We start from the raw sequence: 22,283 nt of genomic DNA, 5'->3' as shown, positions 1-22,283 counted from the left end.
TCCATTGGCTTGCATAAAGACGCTATCAAATGTTTTAAGTTCTGCTTAAAAACACACATTCTTCATGCAAAAAGGATAACAGCTGCAGCAATTTCCCCCAGCAAGACATCTTAAGGCAGCCCTGTTTAAAGAAGTTTTTAATATTTAATGCTGTATTGTTTTTAACACTGGATAAATAAATAATTAAATATACGTGTGAAGGAGCGGCGGGGCGGGGGAAATCATCATCATCCCGGAAGCAGCAGCAGCAGCGTACGACTCTACCTCTTGCAAAGTCTATAGTTCCTGATAGGCGCTCGCGGCGGTCTTCCTACTTCCGGGAAAATGGCGGCGGCCTGGAGAACCGTTTGGGCGGTTGTCTCCCGGGGATACGTGAGGCGCGGCGGGGCGCCGGTGCTGGGCAGCCTGCGGGCCCCCAGGCCCCGGGCGGGCCCCTGGCTTGCCACTGCCGCTCTGGTCGGAGGCGGCGCGCTCGTGGGCTTTGGCGGAGGATGGAGCGGGCAGGGCGGGAGCGACGGCTTCCTGACAGTCCTGGCTCAGGTAGGAGACGAGGAGTCGCTGCCGGCCTCCCTCCCTTTCCTCGGCGTGGAAAAGACAGCGGGAGCCTCGGGGGGCCGAAGCCAGCGCGCTTGCCCAGCCCTGTTCCCTGTTCGTTGGTTGGTTTCCGGGCGGCTTGCGCGGTTCCCTGCCTTCCATCGAATGGGAAATATTCATAACCCGCCTCTCACGGCAGCGTGTGCCCGGGCGGCGTGGCATTTCAGATGGGGGGCCGCGTCAGTCCTGTCGCAGCAAGAACAAAAGGGGCCCGCCTTCAATACTTGGCACGCCTCGTTGGGGCTGAAGCTCTGGGAAACCCAAGAGTCTCATGACCTGTCATCTTTAGACGCAGGGATTTTGTTTAGTCGTTTAGTCGTGTCCGACTCTTCGTGACTCCATGGACCAGAGCTCTCCAGGCACTCCTGTCTTCCACTGCCTCCCGCAGTTTGGTCAAACTCATGCTGGTAGCTTCGAGAACACTGTCCAACCATCTCGTCCTCTGTCGTCCCCTTCTCCTTGTGCCCTCCATCTTTCCCAACATCAGGGTCTTTTCCAGGGAGTCTTCTCTTCTCATGAGGTGGCGAAAGTATTGAAGCCTCAGCTTCAGGATCTGTCCTTCCTGTGAGCACTCAGGGCTGATTTCCTTAAGAATGGAGAGGTTTGATCTTCTTGCAGTCCATGGGACTCTCAAGAGTCTCCTCCAGCACCATAATTCAAAAGCATCAATTCTTCGGGGATCAGCGACTGTAAAAGGGACGGTTTCAAGCAGTGGGGATCAGCTAGAGCTTAAGTAGTAGTAGTAGTAGTAGTAGTAGTAATAATAATAATAATAATAATAATAATAATAATAATAATAATAGAATAAGCAGAATAAGCACAGTAACACAACAGTGAAAATGGTTTTTTAAAAATCAATTCCACAAGGCTGACTACAGATGCATAAAATAGAATTGTTTGCCCAAGTGCTGTCGACTCATTTATTGCTGCTGGGGTTTTTTGTGCTTCAAAAGTCTAAAGGAGTCTGTTGGCACTTTTGTCATGGGGGAGACAATGTGATACATGGATATGACGGTGTGAATTTTATTATTATTATCAACAACAATTTTATTTATACCCCGCCCATCTGGGGTTTCCCCAACCACTCTGGGTGGCTTACAGCACATGAAAAATTGTAAAACATTAGACATTAATGTAAAACAAACAAACAAAACAACCCTACTGAGGGCAGTTTTATAGTTTTGAGTTGCAGCGCCGATACCTAAAGGCAGAGTAAAAAAAGGAGGAAAACTCAAGGAAGTGGTTATATGTGGATGTGGGGAGATGGGGAGAATGGCTTATCTAGAAAATAAATGCAATGCTTGCTGGCTTTCCAGTACTGTACTGATTCTTGGAGTTTGAATAAGAAGCAGCGCTGTTGTGCAGTGTTAGGAGAAATACTTTAGGAAGGGTGGGTAGGTTTGAATCAGAAGTTGGTGTCCTCTGAAAGAAAAGGGCAATTAAACTGAGCTTGAACCCTGGGAAGATGGAGGCACTCTGGGTTGGTGGCTTGTGTGTCTGGGAGATCAACCAGTTGCCTGTTAATGGATGGGGCTGCTCTCCCTATGAAAGAACAAGTTTAGAGCTCCTGGGTCCATCATTGTCACAGGAAGCTTAGGTAGGTTCAGTGACTAGGAGTGCATTTTCCAGCTATGGTACTGTGGCCATTCTTGGACAGAGATTGTTTTACCATCGTGATTCATGCATTCGTAATCTCAGGCCTTGATTACTGCAAGGTGCTCTATGTGTGGCTACCCTTGGACCTATTTCAGATGCTCCAGTTGATACAAAATACTGCAGTTAGACCGCTGATGGGGATATGCTATTGGCAGCACATAACTCGGGTGTTCAAAAGCTTGCACAGGGCCAGGTTCAAGGATCTTTTATAAATTTATAATGTCTCTGACAAATTAGGCCCTCAATGATTTTTAATCCCTTTTATCCCTGCCAGATCACTGAGGTCTTTGTGAAAGTCCTTGTTACTCATGTCTTATATATCGACCAGGATTTCTGTGTCCAGTATTGTGGGCCCAATTTTGTGGAACTCCCTTCCAGTTCTAGTCATACAGGCTGTATATCTTGAGCCCACTGAATATTTTTTTATTCTAGCGGGCTTTAAAACTGAAGTCTGATTTTATATTTCTTGTACACCACTTAGAGACAATTGTAGTTAAGTGGTATACTAATTGTTCGCATAAAATAATAATAAAATGGCTTGACAAAAGATGTGAAGGAAGATACATGGAAGTTAATTGGCAACAATATATGAGGAACACAATTACATTTCACTTTAAGTGAGTAAGTCAGTACTTACAATGATATTGTTGTAAGTAAACCTGACAGGCGGAAGTGTACTTGCTTCTGCTTAATAGCATATATTATAGGATAACAAAGGTATTAGTCACTGGTAGTACCTGTGGATAAATAAACATCTATTTTCAGTCTTACAATCAATTAATTCTAACTGGTTTACATCAACTTGTGATGCTTAATTTGCCATAATGCAGTCATTATAGCTTAGCTGCTATATGCATTTTAAGTTCCATTGGGCTGATGGAAGTTACTTTTGAGCAGTCATGTATAAGATTTTATCACTAGGGCATTCATTGTTCAGCTGTATGAAGCTAAAGTTTAGTCACTAAACATACATCAAAGTATCAAATAGTTCATTTCCTTTAGTTTATACTGGCATAACTTTAGCTTGTGCTAAATACAGTATAACATACTGTATTTTTCCATCTATAAGACGCCCCCATGTATAACACGTCCCCTATCTTTGGGGACTCAGATTTAAGGAAAAGGGGGGGAAATATATCAGTGTATAAAATACCCCCTAATTTTTGACATTATTTTTAAGGGGGGGAAACCTAGTCTTATACGGTATATTCTGATGGACAATATTTTTTCCCATTTGCGCTATGCCAGAATGTCAGTGTGTAAAAAGTTAGGAGCTTGTGTTATCTGTGTAGCTCTCACCTGATGCTTAACTTTGTTTACATAAAAATGTACTGAATTGGATCCTGTAAGATTAATATATATTTACTCACTCAGAAAAAAAATTATTTCACAAGTAAAATGCTCAACTATGCTGTCTGAATTGCATCATGTAGGAAGCCATATGTTTTAAAAACAAATAAGGACATTCATGATTTCAAAAAGAAGTTACTTACAAAACACCCTTTATGTCCATCTCTGTCCTTAAAAGGCCATGGGAATTACATGGTTGCTGTCTGGGGTTACTTTCATTCCAAATATCAATGCTTTGTTTCTTAGGGGAAGTGAAATAGGATAAACCTTATGTCTCCTGGTGAATACAGAGAGTCTCCAGATCCAAATAGGAAGCATTGTGTCTATTTCTAGACTCCCAATAATAATAGAACTGGTGTAGCATAACGTCTGAGGATAGAATGAAGGGAAGTCCCTGGTTCAAACTTTTAACTACAAATTGCCTAGCAGGTCTTAAGAGAGCTGCTATTTCCCACCCACGCACAAATCTACAATATGAGGAAACTTTGCAGCCTTAGGTCTCTAGTAAGGATTACTGTGTTATTGTGCACGAACCATCCTGAACACTTGAAATGTACTAATCCATATATATGTCATGTTGCTTAGACTTTTGTGTTGTCCACCTCTGAAACTAAACTTTTGTTAAAATGTAGTGACTCTTGTAATTCTCCACATTTAATTTAAAATACGATGACTTTCAGTTATTCAAATTGTGAGTAATTTTAGTCGCCCTCCATTTCTTTCCCGTGCTCTGAATCTTTCATGTTTTAGAATTTAGGATGAAGGTAGTACATCAGATTTCGGCAGTGCTCAAAATAAAAAGCTTTTTCTTCTGTGTGGACTCGGCGTAGCAATTAGCACAGTCATTTTCCAGTGTTGTTGGATGCCAGACATAGTGATACTTCATACTTGTTTATCTTTAGCACTGTATTTCCAATATCGGAGTCACAGTAATGTACTGCAGAAGATTTTGAGATGGGTCACTTCTGTCAAACATCTGTTGTTGGCTTTGACTTAATGTTTATTTTCAGACAGCTTGCAATCCTCTGCATTAACATGCCACTACACAGCATGCTCCTCTCATTAACCAAGTTGGGCTTGGAATGTCTTGTCTTCATGGGTTTACTTTTGTGATCTTAAGCCTTGAGCTCCGCCAGTTCTTTGGTACAGTGATTTGTTTTTGCATTTAATGGCCCTTCTAAATTCTGCATATTAACTTCAGCTTCTAAATCAAACTAGTTTTGGGTCAGTTCTCTAGATTTATTCCCTGGATGCAAAAAGCTTAGCTTTGGAGTCTTCAAAATTGCTTCATTTTTTATTTTATTTTTTAAAGCAAAGTGATTGTCTAGATCAGGGGTCAGCAACCCGCGGCTCCGGAGCCGCATGTGGCTCTTTTACACCTTTGCCGCGGCTCCGGGGCGGATACTAGCAAGGGGAGGAGGCGCATTGTGTGCTCCGACACTCCCCGCTGTTTTAAATGTCGCAATGGTTTTGCGGCTCCCAGTTTTTTCTTCTTCGGTCCAAGTGGCTCTTTTTGTCTTAAAGGTTGCAGACCCCTGGTCTAGATGGGCTTGCAGTTCAGACAAATGCTTTAAAGGTCATAGAGCACTTTATGCATTGAAAGTATTATAGAAATTACCGATAATTTAACTGTACTGTTAGTGAGGTATTGTAATGGGTAGACTATACCTTTATTAAGTCCTATCTAGGGTGTGGTGTACATAACAAATAGTATCATATACATTGAGTTGTGCTTGAAGGCTTGGAACAGGGCCATTCTCAGTGGGGCTGAGTAGGAATTGGTGGCCAAGTTACCTCCAGTTCTATAATTGATCAACTTTCCTTCTAATTCCCATCTTTATTCCTCAGTCCATGCATTCAGGTCAATGGTCCATTTGCTTCCTTGGTCTCTCATTGCTACTGCTCTTCATCTATTGTCTGCCTTGTATTTGTTTTAAGATTCTTGATGAATATTTTTTTTTGTTTTTAATGATGGTTTAAATGTATATGTTTTGTGAATATTAGACTCTATATATCATTTTAGTTGGTTTGGGTAATTTTATTTGATCAAGTGGTTTATATGGTTTAAATGAAGTGTAGGCTGGAGCAGGCGAGTTCAAGGTATAATGAAACTTACATTAAAAACTGTTTCGCGAATGGAGACATCCTGCTGTACTGTAATAACTAAATCATGTGTTTGCATAAGCTTGTCAAAACAGAAGTCTTTTCAGTGGATATCTAAAAGTTATTTGCAAGGAACTCAACATCAGCCTTGACTGTTGACTATGGGGCTGATGGGAATTGTAGTCCAAAACATCAGGTTTGGGAAGGCTCCCTTGAAAGATGAAATACAAGAAGATAAAGACAGATGATGTACTTATTATAGCAGGAAATTGTTTTGTTGTTTTTGCTATATCTTTGTTACGGGACCTACGGGAGGATGTTAGAGGCAGAACATTCTCCTGTTACCTACATTATAGGGAGCTGGCTCCAGGCACCAGGCTTGTTGGCAGACCAACTCTGTGTTAGAAAGATGTCTGCAAATGTGGCATGAAGACTGGCAACATCAATCCCACCGTGTGGGAATCCTTTGCAGACAACCACAGTGCCTGCAGACAGACAATCAGGTTGTGTATCCATAGCATTGACCAGAGGAGGAATGATCACTGGGAGAAGCGCAGAGAGAAGAAATGCCAGCAGCACAACTGGACACCTTCATCTGCCCCAGCTGCAACAAAACATGTCTCTCCTGTATCAGTCCTTACAGTCACAGCAGGCACTATAACCTTCCAATAGTTTGACTTCACCTCCAAACGCTCACTCCTCCATTGTCTCCTGAAAAAGACAGATGCCAACCAACTATCTGTATTATTATTTATTAGACCACTATATCACCAGCAGTTTACAAACAATTAAACACTATTAAAATTGTGAAATTAACAAGCTCATCATGTTAAAATAACACAAAGCAAGGTACAGTGCCTGACATAATAATTCTGACACAAGATCATTCATAGATGAAAAGTCGAATTATTCACTGAAAAACTGATGAGTAAACAACATCATTTCATGAAGTTATAGCCTGCAACAATCTCTGATAATAAAGTCACCTACAGAAGGATTGCTGTTAGAACATTTAATTTAATCAACAAGTTTTCAAATTATGTAATTACAATACTATTCATTGTTCAAATTGATTTCTTTCCTGCATATATTATGGCTTAGAGCATTATCAAGTTTCGCAATATCAAGAATTGGAGAACCTGTTTGCAAGAAGTATACATAAGTGCTTGATGCTCTGCCAGGAGCTTCTACCAGCTGGCTCAGTTGTGTGAGCTTATGTGGGAAAAGTCTAGAGTTCCTATTTTAATCTCTGTCCCAGAATATAAAAACAACTTGAATTTGTACAAGCTTCTGCTTAAAATGAACCACAGATTCTAAATATGTGTGCAAATTGTATGATGGTGATAAGTAGGTATAAAATATACCTAATTACTGTTCTATAGTTTTCGTATTATACATTGCTAAGCATGTGTACTTAGAACTAAGCCCCATTGAGTTTAGTGGGACATACTCCCCAGGTTAATATGTATCGGATTGTAGCCTTAAGCATCTTGCAGTGGATATTTTTTCCCTTTTCGTATTATGCACAACAGGAAAGCAATGTTGTCATTACTATTATGGCCTATGTTATGTATTTTTGTGTGTAATATTTTTCTCAAATGATATCACAACCCTGAGGTCAGCATGTCTTGTCTTAGTTCACTGTCTTTTAAACCCCCAAACACCTAACAGGATTTTACAAATCTTTTCTGGAAAGTCTTTTTATTATATGTTATAATCAAGCTAGGAACTCCCCATGCTGCTTTTATTCTGTATTAAAACTTGTTAAAGAAGCTCTTTAAGTATCATGTATCCCTGAAGAAGTTTAAATAACTTGGGTATTAAATATATCCCAAGTATCATGCTTTGCATTAGTGACATACAGACATTGTCATGTTGAGTGACCAAAACAGTCAATAATATAGCAAGTATGGAATCTGTAAGGCCATAATGTTATGTTTAAATTTAGAAATGGATTTTACTTAGGGGTGTGCACTTGTTTCACAACATAGTATCACTTACAACTTTTTGAAAGCAGGATATAAATATCTTGAAGCTTTGACTTTGAAAATACTGTATAGTGGATCCATGCTTTGTATTAATATTTCAGTGAGGGTTCTGGAAAATATCCAGTGCCCTCTTATATACTTTCTTTTCTCTAATCTGCTTTGTTACGGATATTCATTACTTTTGCTATGTGAGTTTAATTATGGAAATCCTAAGCATCATTTGCATTTATGCAACAGTGTCTGTAAAATATGCTGTATGACCAAAGGAGGATGGTGTTGATGGCTGTTGTTTGTAGGACAACTCCTGTTCTTTCCTTTCTGTCAACAAATGCAATACCTTTAGATTCCATAAGTGTTGACTGATCAATTAGCAGGAATCTAGGTAATGGGGTGGAGGGGAAGCATTTTGTCTAAATTATAAAATATGGTATAAACAGCAAATTTTAACTGCATCACCAACCATCAATTTTCCTGTGGGTAATTAATTCTCATAGACACTAATTAATTGGTAGGTGTTCCAGGGTCCACATATTCACATAAACAACACTTAAAATAGGATTGTGTGCATTATACAGTTAGTTATATTGTGTTGTATCCAGTGGTGCATGAGCAGAGGCAATTCGGTACAATGTCTGCTTCGTTTCCTTTCCTCTCCTTCCCCCTGTACTCCGCCCAAAAGGCCTCCCCGGAGAGCCAGGGGGACCTATTGAACATTGTGGACTGTATCTTACAGGGTTCCAGAGGGACGCGGAATCACCCAAAATATTGAATGCTTAAATATTTAAAGTTAATGGATACAGAATGTCCCTAACTGGTGTATATATGATTATTGCTCCTGTATACTTGTATGGTTAATCTTTCTGTTGTATGTCAGTTCAGTTGGAATTAGCCCTGTGATGTGCCTACTTTGGTGATAAAGCATGGTATTCGGGCATACATAAGCCCAAGGAGAGAAGTCAAAGAAAAGTTTTCATAGCGGTAAGGAGTTAGATTGCCTCTTGAAGACTTAATTCAGAAATAACATGTGTTGGGAAAAGCTTTTCGGTTTAAGGACATACACACACCAAGAGCACATTTCTAGAGCTCAGTTCCTTCCAACCTGCAAAAATCTTTTCAGGCTCAGCTTATCTTTGCCGTAGAAAGGATTCTGAATGTGAGTTTGGGTTCTAAGAAGCAGCCAAAGTGCTGTTGTGCTTAATAACTGACAAGAGGAGAGTCGGGAGGGCTGAAGCATGTTACTAAGGGTCCCACTTGAGTACTTTGTGCTAAGGAGATGCAGGTGGCTCTGTGGTATGAACCACTGAGCCTCTTAGGCTTGCTGATTGGAAGGTTGGCAGTTCGAATCCACCCAGCAGGGTGAGCTCCCGTTGCTCTGTTCCAGCTTCTGCCAACCTAGCAGTTTGAAAGCATACCAGTGCAAGTAGATAAATAGGTACCGCTGCAGCAGGAAGGTAAACAGCATTTCTGTGCGCTCTGGCTTCCGTCACGGCACTCCATTGTGCCAGAAGCGGTTTAGTCATGCTGGCCACGTGACCCAGAAAGCTGTCTATGGACAAATGCTGGCTCCCTTGGCCTGAAGCGAGATGAACGCCACACCCCATAGTTGCCTTTGACAGGACTGAACTATCCAGGGGGTCATTTACCTTTACCTTACTGTGTGCTGGTTAGCTATCAGGTACTATTTTCTTATGAGTAGACAGTAGAAGTAATTGCAGTGAGAATCTAAGATGAAATTGGCTTGACTTTTCTTGGGTAATTTTTTTTGGGGGGGGAGGAAATGCAAGCTTCTGTGCATTATTAGCCTTGGTGTTAATTTTCAGTTTTCCAATCTCATTATGTGGTTCATGTGATGGTGTTTGTCCTAAGTACAACTGCTCTAAAAGAGTTCTGCAAATGTAAAGGGAGGTACATCGGTATTTCCTTGTGATTCACTTTATTTAGCCATGTGGCAGTGTGTTCCAGACCATTCCAAATGCCTTCCAGTAAATGCACTTACAGAAGACTGTGGCACATCTCAAGTTGATTTTTAGTGCTTAGGTCACCACTCAAGCAGGCGTTCTGATTCTTTCTTTCTTTCCCCCCCTCCATCCATCAGTCAAAGACACGAGAGTGTGCTGAAGTTTCTAAGAGTTGGATAGCCTATACAGCAGGGGTGGGGAAACCTTTTCAGCTCAAGGGCCACTTTAACTCATGGTCAGCTTTTGGGGGATGCGTGCTGCTGGTGGGCATGAGCACAGGCAAAAACAGATAAGACATGGGGTAGAAGAACATAGACCAATGGATGTGGTTCTTACATTGTTAGAGAAGATTACCTTTCAGCCATGCAGAAATTGGAGGTTTCTGCATGCACTCACGTATCTCCATCCTCCACGTAGGCAAGCAAGAGACCGTTATCTCAATTCATGGACATACTCCATGCAGGCAGCAGCACTTGAGGAAGGTACACAGCGAAGCCACTGAAGGAGGAAAACTGGGGAGGGAGAATGGCCTGGAGAGGGGCCTGAGGGCCAGATAAGAGAGGTCTGGAGGGATGCATCTGGCCCTAAGTTGTGAGGTTCCCCAGCCGCACCATTTACAGACACAGTAATTTGCAGGTATAGCTATATGCAGTAAAAGACATTAATGCTGCCTGGAAATGGCACAGTATTCAGCTGTATTGTTAGTCGTCGTATTTTTCAACTGGTGTAGCTTTATCTGTTGCATTTTATCATGCTAAGTCACATTGAGATTGCCTTTGTAAAAAGCCACAAACAAATCTAGTAAATCATCATTTACTAGATTTAGCCCATCACAGTTGTTTTGTTTTTCTAAGTTGTGTTATTATAATTATTTTATTATTATTTATTAAATTTGTATACTGCCCTTTATCCGTAGATCTCAGGACAGTTCACATAAAATTACAAAATAAAAACCACAAAATACATAATAAAATTAAGAACAACAACAGACCAATAATCCCTCCTCCCACAACACATTTAAAATGTCAGCACTTTAAAATAAACATATGCTTTGGAATCAGTAGTCATTAAATTATATCTACCACTTTGAGAATGTTTAGTTAGCTATAATGGAGAGTTGGTAATCTGTTTCATGTAATTGATGACAATAAGTCTTTATATATGCTGGAAACAAATCAGACCTTTCTAAAACCCAGAAATGTCAGAACAGAGTCACAACTTCTCTAGAGGATAAAATGTAGTGCATTTTAAATAGCAACGAAAGATACCACTGACAAGTAGGTTCAAACAAAACAAAATTACTGGAACAGATCAAAATGAAGGTGGTATGGCTAATAAAATAATAGCAGTCTTGGGGCCTGTAATTCCTCCTTAGATTAGATACATGATATTTTGTTGGCACAGAGTTCAAACACTTATTCCCATACTATTAGTAATTTGACTTCAGTCATGCACAGGCTTGTTGACAGCTATTTACTAGAAATCTCCTGTAAAGTTGGGAAGGTAGACCAGGTATCCTGCTGTGCAGCAATAAAGGTATTGGCATACCAGCTGCAAGGGCTATTTTTAGCTCAAGCTTTAGGTTTATGATGGCATTGTGTATTAGTAATAAGCGCAGTAAAATTTCAAAGTAGTAGAAACCTGAACATATTCTGGCATTATGCTTTTTTGTTCCTCCTTTGAGCAACTGGGAATGTAGATCATTCCATCCATCCCGAGTGTGGTATAATGTGTACTGTTTTGAATAAGCCTTCTTGTAAAGCTAAAACTCCTCTACTACACAATGGTCTGAGGACCTCAGGATCCTGGCTGCATTGGATATATTTTATATAGACATCAGTTTTTTGTGGATACATAGCTGGACACTTGTAGGGCTTATATTGTATTGACTTAAATGTGTAACTTAAGATATGCGTTATATGGTTATTATGGTTTTCTATTACCGACTATGGTTTTCCATTCCTAGTAGCATTATTGATATATTTTCAATTTGCTTAATTTTATTTAATTCCATTTAATTCCATTTTTAATTCACCCTGCCTTTCCCTTGTTCAGTTTTCAAAAATAATAATTTAAAAATGCTCCTCTTAAGGCAGCTGAGATCTACCCACAGAAGAGCACTGTTCACTAAATGCTGTTGACTTTTTTAAAGTCACAGGCAGGGAACTGACCCAAGACTGGGAAAGTGCCTGCTGAGTAGAAGTTTGATCCATTTGAGCCACCATCCATCCTTAAATACAATTCCACATTATTGCTCCCACATCTGACAGAAGAACATGAGCAATGTCTTGGCATTTAATATTGACAAAAGCCTATAAATCTTCTAAAATTAAACTGTCCATTATACTCCCATTCAAATCTTCATTAATTACACACATAGTCATGTTTATGAAAATAGTATTAACAATAAGAATATAATTTCAGAGTACTGTACTAATGTATTTAATACAACAGTAGGTTAAATTATAGTGTATTTTAAGACTTCTCTGCCAAGGGCAATAAATTTAACAACATGGTTATTAAAACCTTTGTATAAAACATCATAAGAACAATGCAGACTAAACTATTCTTGCATCCGAAAAGCTGGAATGCAAAGAAGTTTTTATTCTTTATTGCCTCAAGTAAAAATTCTGTGGAAACAGATAAGTGATGACAAAGCTTTGATGTTAATAAACCCAAATGGAAGTCAAAAATCAAAGTGTGTAAACGGCTAGGTTATAAAAAGAGAGATGACAGAGTTATACCCTGTAATTAGGTGTAATTTGTGCTTTTGGCACAGCTATTTGTCCTGTATGAATGAGAGGCTGTCTTACATTTTCTTTGCTTGTATAATAGAATTACAGTACTGACACATCTACTTAAACATGTACAGGGTTTCTTTCTTTCTTTCTTTTTAAAGTATTTGACGACAACAGCACCCCCTCCCCCCTTGAGATGCCTGACTTGGAGATACATAGCTTTAAAATTGGAAAACTTGAAGTAGCAACTTACCTGGTGCAGGTATTTAGTAGAAAAAGTAGTAGCAAAGTTTTGGGGTGGTAGTAAAATACAGGAAAACCACAGTTTACCTTTCTGGCACAAGTCTTAACCGCAGATGTACTACGAGTTGTCCACACAGACAAGAGAACAATTGAACAATTCAATTAAATAATTTTGTGACCTTGCTTGTTTAAGAGCTGCCTAAATACTGTCTGATCAGGGTTTCAAAGTAATTATATACTGAAAACAACACAATTGTGTTGGCTGTGCTACTGGTCTGGGTTCCATGTAATTGCAGCATCTGCAGGGTTATCAACTTCTTCTGCAACTGGAAGTTAAGAAGGAATGAGAAAGAGAAATCTTTTAACATCAGTGAAACTAGGATTTTATGTTGCATTTTTGTAACATTTTTGGTTGGTTATTATTTACAATATTTATAAAAAGTGTCCTCGTATTTTCTGTTAAATTGTCATCATGCTTAACTCTCTAGTAACAATTTAACAACAATTTAACAGTATAGTCCCAATTTTGTATTGCTGTTTCATTATTGCCTGTGCTAAAATTATACCCACGTATTACCACAGTACCATGTATTTAACCTACATGTCCTTCTGTAGGTTTCTAAAAGAGAGATTGCTAAATTCTTAGGTTTAAATCCAGAGTTGCTTAAAATCTTAAGCCTTTAAAATGTACAGGATGTGCTGCAGGTTCAAAAGTAATGCCATTTAGTTATATGGGGCTTACTCCCAGATATGAATGAGTATTGGGCTGGAGCCTTAGTAAACCTTTCTTGCGAGTTACCGGTACTTTACTTTTTCTTGAATTGCCTGCTGAAGGCTTACCAAAATCCTCTTAAAATTTCCTATAAAGCTTTGGTCAGAGGTCATCACAAACTTCATTGGTTTGTAAATACCTTGTTGTAAAATTGGTCATAAATTAGTGTAATTGTTTTTTGCTTAGAAATAGAACTGTCCTCTTGTGACAAGTGCCATTAAAGTTACAGAAATATTGAGATTTCAGTTTAAAAAATACATGAAAATTCTCTCTCCACAAGGTTTTTAAACTGTTTTTTAAAAAACATTTGACTGGGGAAAACATAAAGAGGTAAGTTTGAAATCATGAAAAATTAGGATAGTATTTGCTTTCCTGGATTTTGTGTCAACATTTGCTTTATTCCTGCTAGGCAGCGTACAGATTAGATTAATCATGGCAAGCAACTATATATGAGAGGAAAACTAGCTATCTGGAACCACCATAGCTTACCTTTGATCCTGGAAATAGGATCAGAGACATCCAATGCTGTGGGGTATAAGAAGTTCATTCCTACTATGTGCTTGGCATCTTTATAAATTGTCTCTTTTTATAAAGACCCAGTACTTCAGTCAGGGTAAAATGGACCCCCCAGGAGATAGCACAGGGAGGTGTCCTGCTTTAGTTAAGAAGTGAAATTACAGAGAATCAGGCAGAGGGCCTTCTTGGCGGTGTCACCCTCCCTGTGGAACGCCCTCCCATCAGAGGTCAAGGAGATAAATAACTATACAACTTTTAAAAGACGTCTGAAGGCAGCCCTGTATCAGGAAGTTTTTAATGTTTGATGTTTTATTATGTTTTTATACGGGTTAGGAAGCCAGCCACCCAGAGTGGCTGGGGCAACCCGGCCAGATGGGTGTGGTATAAAGAATAAAATTATTACTTATTATTATTAATGGGTTAGGAGTAAAAAGTTAGCTCTGAAAACTAAGGTGATCTAGTTGTTTATGGTGTGTTAGGAGTCCTGGATTCAAATCGTTGCGCTGCAGACAGTTTGGACAGTTCTGCACAGCTGTAACACACTGCTCTGTTTAAACAATTCCATACTTGTGCAATAGACTTCCAGTAGCACAAAGAGGATTTCCCCTTCCTCTTCTCTCTCCTGCAGCACCCTCTGCACCCCACAAAACTTCTGCAGATGTTTGGTGGACCCACTGGAGCAAATTGGGTATGTGTGACTTTATTGTCACATTTACTTTATTTAAACTTTTTTATTCTGCCCTTTATCATATTACATTTCAGGGTGACATTCAAACACCATGTAAACCACAGGATCTGAAAAGATTCAAATCCTGTCTGATGTGAGACTCAAAGAATAATGCATTGAATGAGCTCTTCAGCAATCAAATGAATTTTCTTACTTTGTAAATTATTTGTCAGTTTTCTTGGTTCAAGCTTGACTGGCAAATGACAGTTGGTGCTGGGAATTTAGTACACCCATTTGTGGATATATTGAGATTTAAAAATAACACATACTTTTTAAAACATCTAGAAGCTAGCTTATTCCCTGTAACCTTTGTTTTGCAGATGGATTTAGAAAGTATGCTGTATTTAAAATCTGAGCATGGATTTAGAGCAGCTTTGAAACTGTTCTATTGTGGCAGAATAGAAATAGAGTGACATGACTACTTAATCTCTAGCTGGGCCAGGGATTCTTTATACATAATCCCATCTTTCTTAAAAGATGGTAATGCAATGTATGTAGTGCACTGCAAAACGGTTAAAGGAAAACTTGTTAAGCCCAGAGGCCTATAATGGAAGCATTCATTAAACTGCTTTTGAAGAGTGTTTTGAGTTTTAACACTCAGATTTGTTGTTCTGGAGTTTGTGGGGTCCTCTAGATGTTGCGGAACTCTAACTCCCAGCAGCCCTAGCTAGCATGACTGATGATCAGGAATGCTGTAAGTTGTAGTCCAAGATCTGGAAGGCCAAGGGTTCCTTTGTTGCATTGCTTCATTTTGTTTAACACTTGTATCTTTTTAAAAATGTTACTGCCAGCCCTCTTTAGAAAGAAAGAAAAAGGTGGTATTTGATTTATTAGTTATGCGTCAGTTATCACTGAGAGTTAATAAAGCATGCTTCATCATTATTAAATACAATTCTCATTCTTTTAGACCACTTTAAGTTTTTACTATAGAAAAACGTTACCTAATATGAAGGTAAAAAGATCTCCTGTTGTTTGTTGGGAAGCTGAACTCTCTTCATACTGGGTGCTAGAAAACTTGTTTTGTGTGTTACGATGGACAACAGAAGCAGCGATCTTGAGTTGTTACCTTCTGTGGCTAATGGCTCGTGTGTAAGTGGAGTGCACTACATATACTTAACACTAGCTTTGATGTCTGAAAAATCGCTAAAGGATCTTGTTTGAAAAACAAACCTCTTGCCATATTTGTCAGAACTATGAAATGAGCATCTCTTGAAAGCAGCTATGTTGCTGTAGGGTATTGAAACAAATGTTCCTCAGAAATCTTGAGTGAATAGTAAGGAGAGCTCAGTTGCTTTATTCTTTATGGAAATTTTGTCCTTGATGAACCAGCTGTGTGGGCTCGCATAGTTTGCTTCTGTTCTTATGAATGACTTTCTAAAATAAAGAGAACTACATTGGGTCAAGAGGTTGAACAAAATACTTAGGGAAATTACGATCCATCACTGGCATACTCATGGCACATACTGGTGGGAAATGATCCTTTGTGTGTGGAATTAGTTATCTATATGAGCAGGTTCTACATCTCTATAACTGATTTTTAAAAAGAAAAAACCCACAAAGCAAATGTGTGATTAATTAATTTGGGCATAATGTTTTCATGTGCATGGTTCTCCACTTCCAAGCAAAGGAGTGCCAGAGCTCAAGCTCAGTAATAACTTTTAATAATGTTTTGCATGGAGAAAAAGATCTCAGTGGCCAAGCTAGGAAAAATGCCTACATAGAAATTAGTGACCCACTTTCAGTCGACATGCACCCGGGCTAGATGGACCCATGGTCTGACTTAGATAGCTTTAAAAGTGGAATAGACAGATTCCTGCAGAATAAGACTACCTCCAGTATCTGAGTCAATATGCCTCTGTGTAACTATTGCTAGAAATAACAAATGGGGAGAGTGCTGTTGCACTCATATCCTTCCTGCAGGTTTCTCACAGTCATCTGATCAGCCACTATAAACCCAAGAAAAATGAGGAAAAAGCAGCTCAGCTGAGCAAAGCAAGCAAGAGTCTTTTCTTATCTTTTTTTTGCTAGCCATTATGATAATTCTAGACTAGATGGGCCTTTGGACCGATGCAGCAGGACTTATCTTCTGTTCTTCTTGTATTGGGCAACTTCAAAGAAGCCCAGTACCTCTCCCAGTACTTATGCTTTGCAACCAAGGACCGTGAAAGAGTGATGTACTGCCTAAAGCAGATATTAAAATTGTAGAAGTTAAATAATGATGCTCGTATCCATTGCTATTTCTATGATGTGTCTATTTTTGCCAGAAAAATATGTGCAGTTTATGTGACCTTAAAATGGTTGACTGAAATCCTTTAAGGCAGAAGATACCATACCACGGTATAAATAGCTGTATAGGTGCCAACCATAAATAGGCGAAAAATAATGTGTCTGACTTTAGAGTCATGTGGTTCAGTTGCATCACGTTTGAAAAATAACTGGAAATGGACGGGTGCTGAATTAATGGTATAGTTAAGCTTGTCATTAACACTTATGGCGGGGTTCTTTTTTGGAAACCATTAATGAAACCTCAGCTTTTTAGCAGCTGCCACTTTAAGAAAGCACCTGAGACCTTTAAGGTGGCAATAAAATCATTGTAACTTTTAAGTAGTCAATGTTTTTTAAATTAACATTATGCAGAACAATGGTTAAGGAAGTACTATTTAATATGATGCATCAACAATTTTCCCTAGTTGCAGGAATTGTAGGAAATCACTCTGTATTGCAAAAAAAAAAAAGTAATACAAAAACTCCTATACATATTCTATGTGGTAGCAAAAATAGTGAAGTTAAGTGAAGTTTAAAAAAATAAAATCAAAAAATCAAATGGAGCTTTAACAGCCTCTGCTAAAATACTTTTTAGAGCTATAAACTAACAGAATAACAGGTGCTCCAGCTTTTGTTCACCTATACTTACGGAAAATTCTTAAGCTGGTAGCTTGCTGTGTTTGTGGAGCCAACAGAGTAGGAGAGCCATAAAACTAAGATGAAATACACAACTAACTATATTTTAACATCTATTATTTATGCTTGCACAACTTAATTTCCATCTTATTTGAACAACATTTTGTGTTTTGTACACTTCATCACAGAATTTGGTTCAAAGCTCACAAAATACACACAGTCCTGCTTTTTTAAAAAGTAATACACAAATTAAACATGTATGTCGTTAAAAATGAGTTTTCTTTTTTGGGGGGACTGTTTTGAAGGGAGCCCTTACTTTAATTGGATTTATTTAAATCTTTAGCAGATTGTCTTATAAATCCAGTGTCATGTACTTTGCATGCCTTAATATAACTTATGTGGTGATTACGGATTGTATAAGGGCATGCTACAATACATTTATGGCAATATAAAATAAAAATGCATGTGTCACACGGTATCTTGCCCATTGCCATTCTTCTTACTCTATGTTGACTTCATCTCAGATAATATAAGCAAGACAAAATAAAAATCACAGGTTTTACAGGCTTTTGGTTCCCCAATGTATAGATGTTTATTTTTGGAGCAGCATTGAGAACATATGACTGGCTTTTTTGTTATTGTTGCATAGATGGTATTGTCAGTAAAGCACTCTTGGTCCTCTTCAGTGGTCTGTAAGGGAAGAGCTAACTCAACTGCATTTGGTATGACCTAAAATTTCTAGCTGTGCTGAACCTGTGCATGGAGAATACTTTATTCCCACCAGAAGAATGGTGTAACATAATATGGTTTCAGAGGTGAAACCCTTAGATAAACTCTCTGAATCGACAGTTATACTAACAAATGATGTAGTTCTTATTTTGTATGACTTGCAATAAATTCAGGAAGGAAATGTCAACATAGTTCTTTCTTTCATAAGAACAGTCTTATGGGGGGTCATTGTTGCAGAAAAACAACAACAAAACCTTGTTGGTTTTCATCTTTTGGGGTTATGTCTGTACATAAGGAATAAATGTGTGCATTGCACTTGAGTGGCAGAACAGTTTCTGTCCAGCTTATGAAGAATTGTCTAATGAAGAACAGAAAACACTTTTGGAATGTGTCACATTTAGCCCAATCCAATGTATCTTTATTTGGAAGCTTGTTCCATGGGTAGGATGCTGTTTGCAATTATGTTGTAGGCACATCTGATTGTGAGTTACGCTTGTAGATGGTGTTCCATCCACATGCTCTGTTTTAAATACATGTGTGAAATGGATGGAAAATCTTTTTTTCTTCCTTTTTGAGTGACCAAATATTGCAACAGACATGGAGGGAATGCCTTTTTCATCACCTGCAACAAATGAATAGCTTCTACATATTTTTTTGTTCCTAGGAAGCTGACTTCTCAGCATTCATTGTATTGAGTTGGGAAGGGAAAGTAAAGGAAAGGAAATACTATAGTCAGGTAACTGACCCAGCAGCTGGCAAATGCAGCTGATGTGGAAAAATGTAAAACAGTTTGTCTGGGACCAGAAACTTAAAGGCACTATGTGCCTAAATGGAACAATCATTCAACACCCGAAAAGGATTTTGAAAAGTCTTTGATGGAACAAAATCATTGGGACCAAGCAGCTAGTTGCACAGCTGTAAGAAAGTTACTAGGCTGAACTTACAGATGGCGAGAATGCAAAACAAAAGGTGACATAGTACAAGAGCTCTACAGTATCACACAATATGTTCCGTTGATCATAAAAGGCAAGTGATATTGCAGCGTGGACAGTGCAATTGGCAGCAAAGATGAATCATGGACATGGTAAAAAATATTAGCAGAAGGAGTTGGGGCAGAACGCAGTTCTGTAAAGTGTGTAAAGCATGTGTTATTAGAATAACTGAAAGCTGATTGCTTCCTTTTGGTACTTACTGCATGTTGGCTTGGTAATTCTTGTTCTCCTGAAAGATTCAGGGCTGCTTCTCACAGTCCTACAGAAAGTGATGCCTGAATTTGTAGATATATAACACATTATCTATTATCCTGTGTTAACTTCCTTTCAAAGCAGGCATGGGTATAAACCGGTGTGACATATTACTGATTGACACACTGATACAAATTCAACTCCTAACTGCACCCCTCTCAATACACAGTTGAGAGTGGCCTTCCTGTGCCTCTGTTTTAACTGGTGAGAAGTGTTGCTTAGAACAAATATATGAGAAGTGGGTAGCCTATGAATGATATTGAGTGATTTCCAACATTGGTCTTACTGAGAGTAGGACCATTGAAATCAGTTGACTTGTTACTTAAATCCATTGATTTTAGGTGCATCCATTCTCAGTATGAATAATGTTGGATATCACCCTCAAAAAAAGGTATAATAGTATTGATTACTTTACCAGAGTAGTTATGTTTAAATGTATCACTTTATTTGTTTTAAAATATAAATTGAGGTGACCATTGACTGAAAAGCAGCAGCAGTTATCAGGGCTGCAGCATTTACCTGATCTCCCATCAGAGGCATTGCTGTAGTTGCTGCTGCTGTTTCTTTGGTAATCACTCATAGCCGAGTAAGATTGTCTTCCATGAACACAGTCTTAACAGTGAGTCCGTAAGTGACTGTGGAGGCCAATTCTGGATCTACATGTCCTTCCACAGCAGGGACATAGGTTTCTGGGCGGGAGCCGATCACGGTGAGGGATTGCCAAATGCGCCTTCCTCTTAGTACGTTTCTCCCTTTTGTCCTGAGTTCAAGCATCTTCAAAGTCCATGACATCTTTGGTAAAGGCTGTTTTCCTATTGGAGTGCACGCAGGCCAGTGTTTCCCACTTGTCAGTGTTTCTACTACATTTTTTAAAGATTTGCCTTGAGAGAGTCATCAAACCTCTTTTGCTGACCACCAGCATTACACTTTCCACTTTTAAGTATGCTGTAGCATACTGGGAGGGGTAAGGTAATGGTGAGGTCAGGATGGTGCAGATGTGCTGGTGGTGCCAACCCAGTCCTACCAATGTGTTTGCACCATGCCAGCCTTCTCTCTCTCTCTGTCTCTCTCTCTCTCTCTCTCCCCCCCCCCCCCAGGATACCACAGTGATGCCAGTGACAGAAGGTCACGTAAGTATCCTGCCCTACCAGTTGCTGCTGCTCAAAAGTCCCACCCTGCTTAGCGGAACTTAATCCCTGATATGTATATGTAGTATTGCAGCCTGATTAGATTCAGCAGTAATGCAAAACACATTTGTTCCCTTTTAAGTTCATAGTATCTCACCAGCAGGGAGACGGTCCCGCAGTACCAAGAACTTGTAATTTTCCTTTTGGAGGTGTACTAACTCAATATAATTTTATGAATGCTGTTTGCCTTGCTACTTAGGACTATATTCTTCTTCCGATCTGAGAAGTTCAAGGTAGTTTACCCCTTTGTTGTGTGTGGTTCCTCAGATGACGAGCACCCACCTCTGGCAAGCTCTCTAGCTGCTGCCGCCATTTTCATGAGGCAGATAGAATGCCAAATCAAAGTAGTTGGAAACTTGGTTCATATGCACAATAACTATTTCAGCAGTATCTCACAAGAAGAACCTTTTATTTCATCATGCTTCAAGTTACTTCTTTTAATTCACAATCATAACTGAAATATATGCTTTTGCTCTGAATGCAGCCTGAAATTCACAAAAGAAAATTCCCACCTTAAAGAAAGATCTGCCTGCATTTTAAATATGCTTAGAAACTCATTCTTTCTGTTACTCATCAGAAAAACAAAGTCAATATCAAACACTTTTGGAGAGGAGTAACATGTGTTTTTTCTTTCAAGACCCGAAGGTTTTCCAGAAACCTGACAAAGATTGATGCAGGAACTCTAAATTTTGAGACACCTGACACCTTTATAGGAATTAATGACGAAAGAGAGGGACTGTTTGAACATTTTGAGGTTTTGTTTTATTTCCAGCAGGTGCTGCTCTGTTGAGCAAAGTGGTTGAAAGCTTTTTCAAATCATACTTGGATTACTGTTGCCTTTTCCTTTTTAATTTCATGGCAATCCCTATTTCTTTAGTAATCCTTAAAAAGGCTGCACTTGTTGCTACTTCTTATTTCATTATTTGCCAAATGCGTGCAGAAAATGGGAGAAATGGGAGGTCCTCGCAACGACGCTTTGTGCACCTGTCTAAATGTCTTCTGTAACTGTAAGCATAGGGTTGAACCCAACTTGTTCTGTGTTTGAGAGGCATGGAGTTCTGCTCATGCAGGACTTCCCCCTTCCTCTTCTCCCCTCTTTTGCAGCTCCCTCATGCCCCCAAATCTACCCCAGAGGGTCTCACCATAGGTATTACATAAAACAGCCAAACACATTGGTTTTCATGGACTAACTTCATCATTAATCAAAGCATCACACCATTCATTATTTGTGTACTCATTCACCACTATGTTGTGTCAGTGTAGGGCATTCCAGACAGTGCTGTGTGAACCTAAGGCAGCAACAGCTGTGAAGCACTATTAAATGCCCAGGGTAGACTTAAATGCCTTTTTAGACACTCTGGTCTCATTCATACATGCCTAGGATATGATGAAGGAGCCAGTGCAGGCCCTACTCTCCTCATTCAACTAACAACGGTTCAAGCACATCAGTGCAATGTCCTCAAAGGATGGGGGGAGGAGAGTACACCGGCAGGGACATTATAGATACATTAGTAGCTTGGGGAAGAGGTGTACACACTGCTGTCTAATAGGCATCTCTCTTGCACATTGGAACTCTC

The 22,283-nt window shown here is 39.2% G+C and overlaps 1 protein-coding gene across 1 annotated transcript in view; it reads left to right on the top strand.

The window, feature by feature from the left end:
- Positions 1–307: 307 nt before the first annotated feature.
- MICU2 (mitochondrial calcium uptake 2) overlaps positions 308–22,283 on the top strand; it is a 65,820-nt gene continuing 43,844 nt past the window's right edge. Inside the window, exon 1 of the mRNA XM_028726319.2 lies at positions 308–540. Within this exon, the coding sequence (XP_028582152.1) occupies positions 325–540 (216 nt within the window). The 5' untranslated portion in view covers positions 308–324. The remainder of the gene's footprint in view (positions 541–22,283) is intronic.

Source organism: Podarcis muralis, chromosome 4 (assembly GCF_964188315.1).
Source record: "Podarcis muralis chromosome 4, rPodMur119.hap1.1, whole genome shotgun sequence".
In the NCBI taxonomy this organism is placed as follows: Eukaryota; Metazoa; Chordata; class Lepidosauria; order Squamata; family Lacertidae; genus Podarcis; species Podarcis muralis.
The sequence above is the reverse complement of the archived record's forward strand: the minus strand, read 5'-3'. Positions and strand labels throughout refer to the sequence as shown.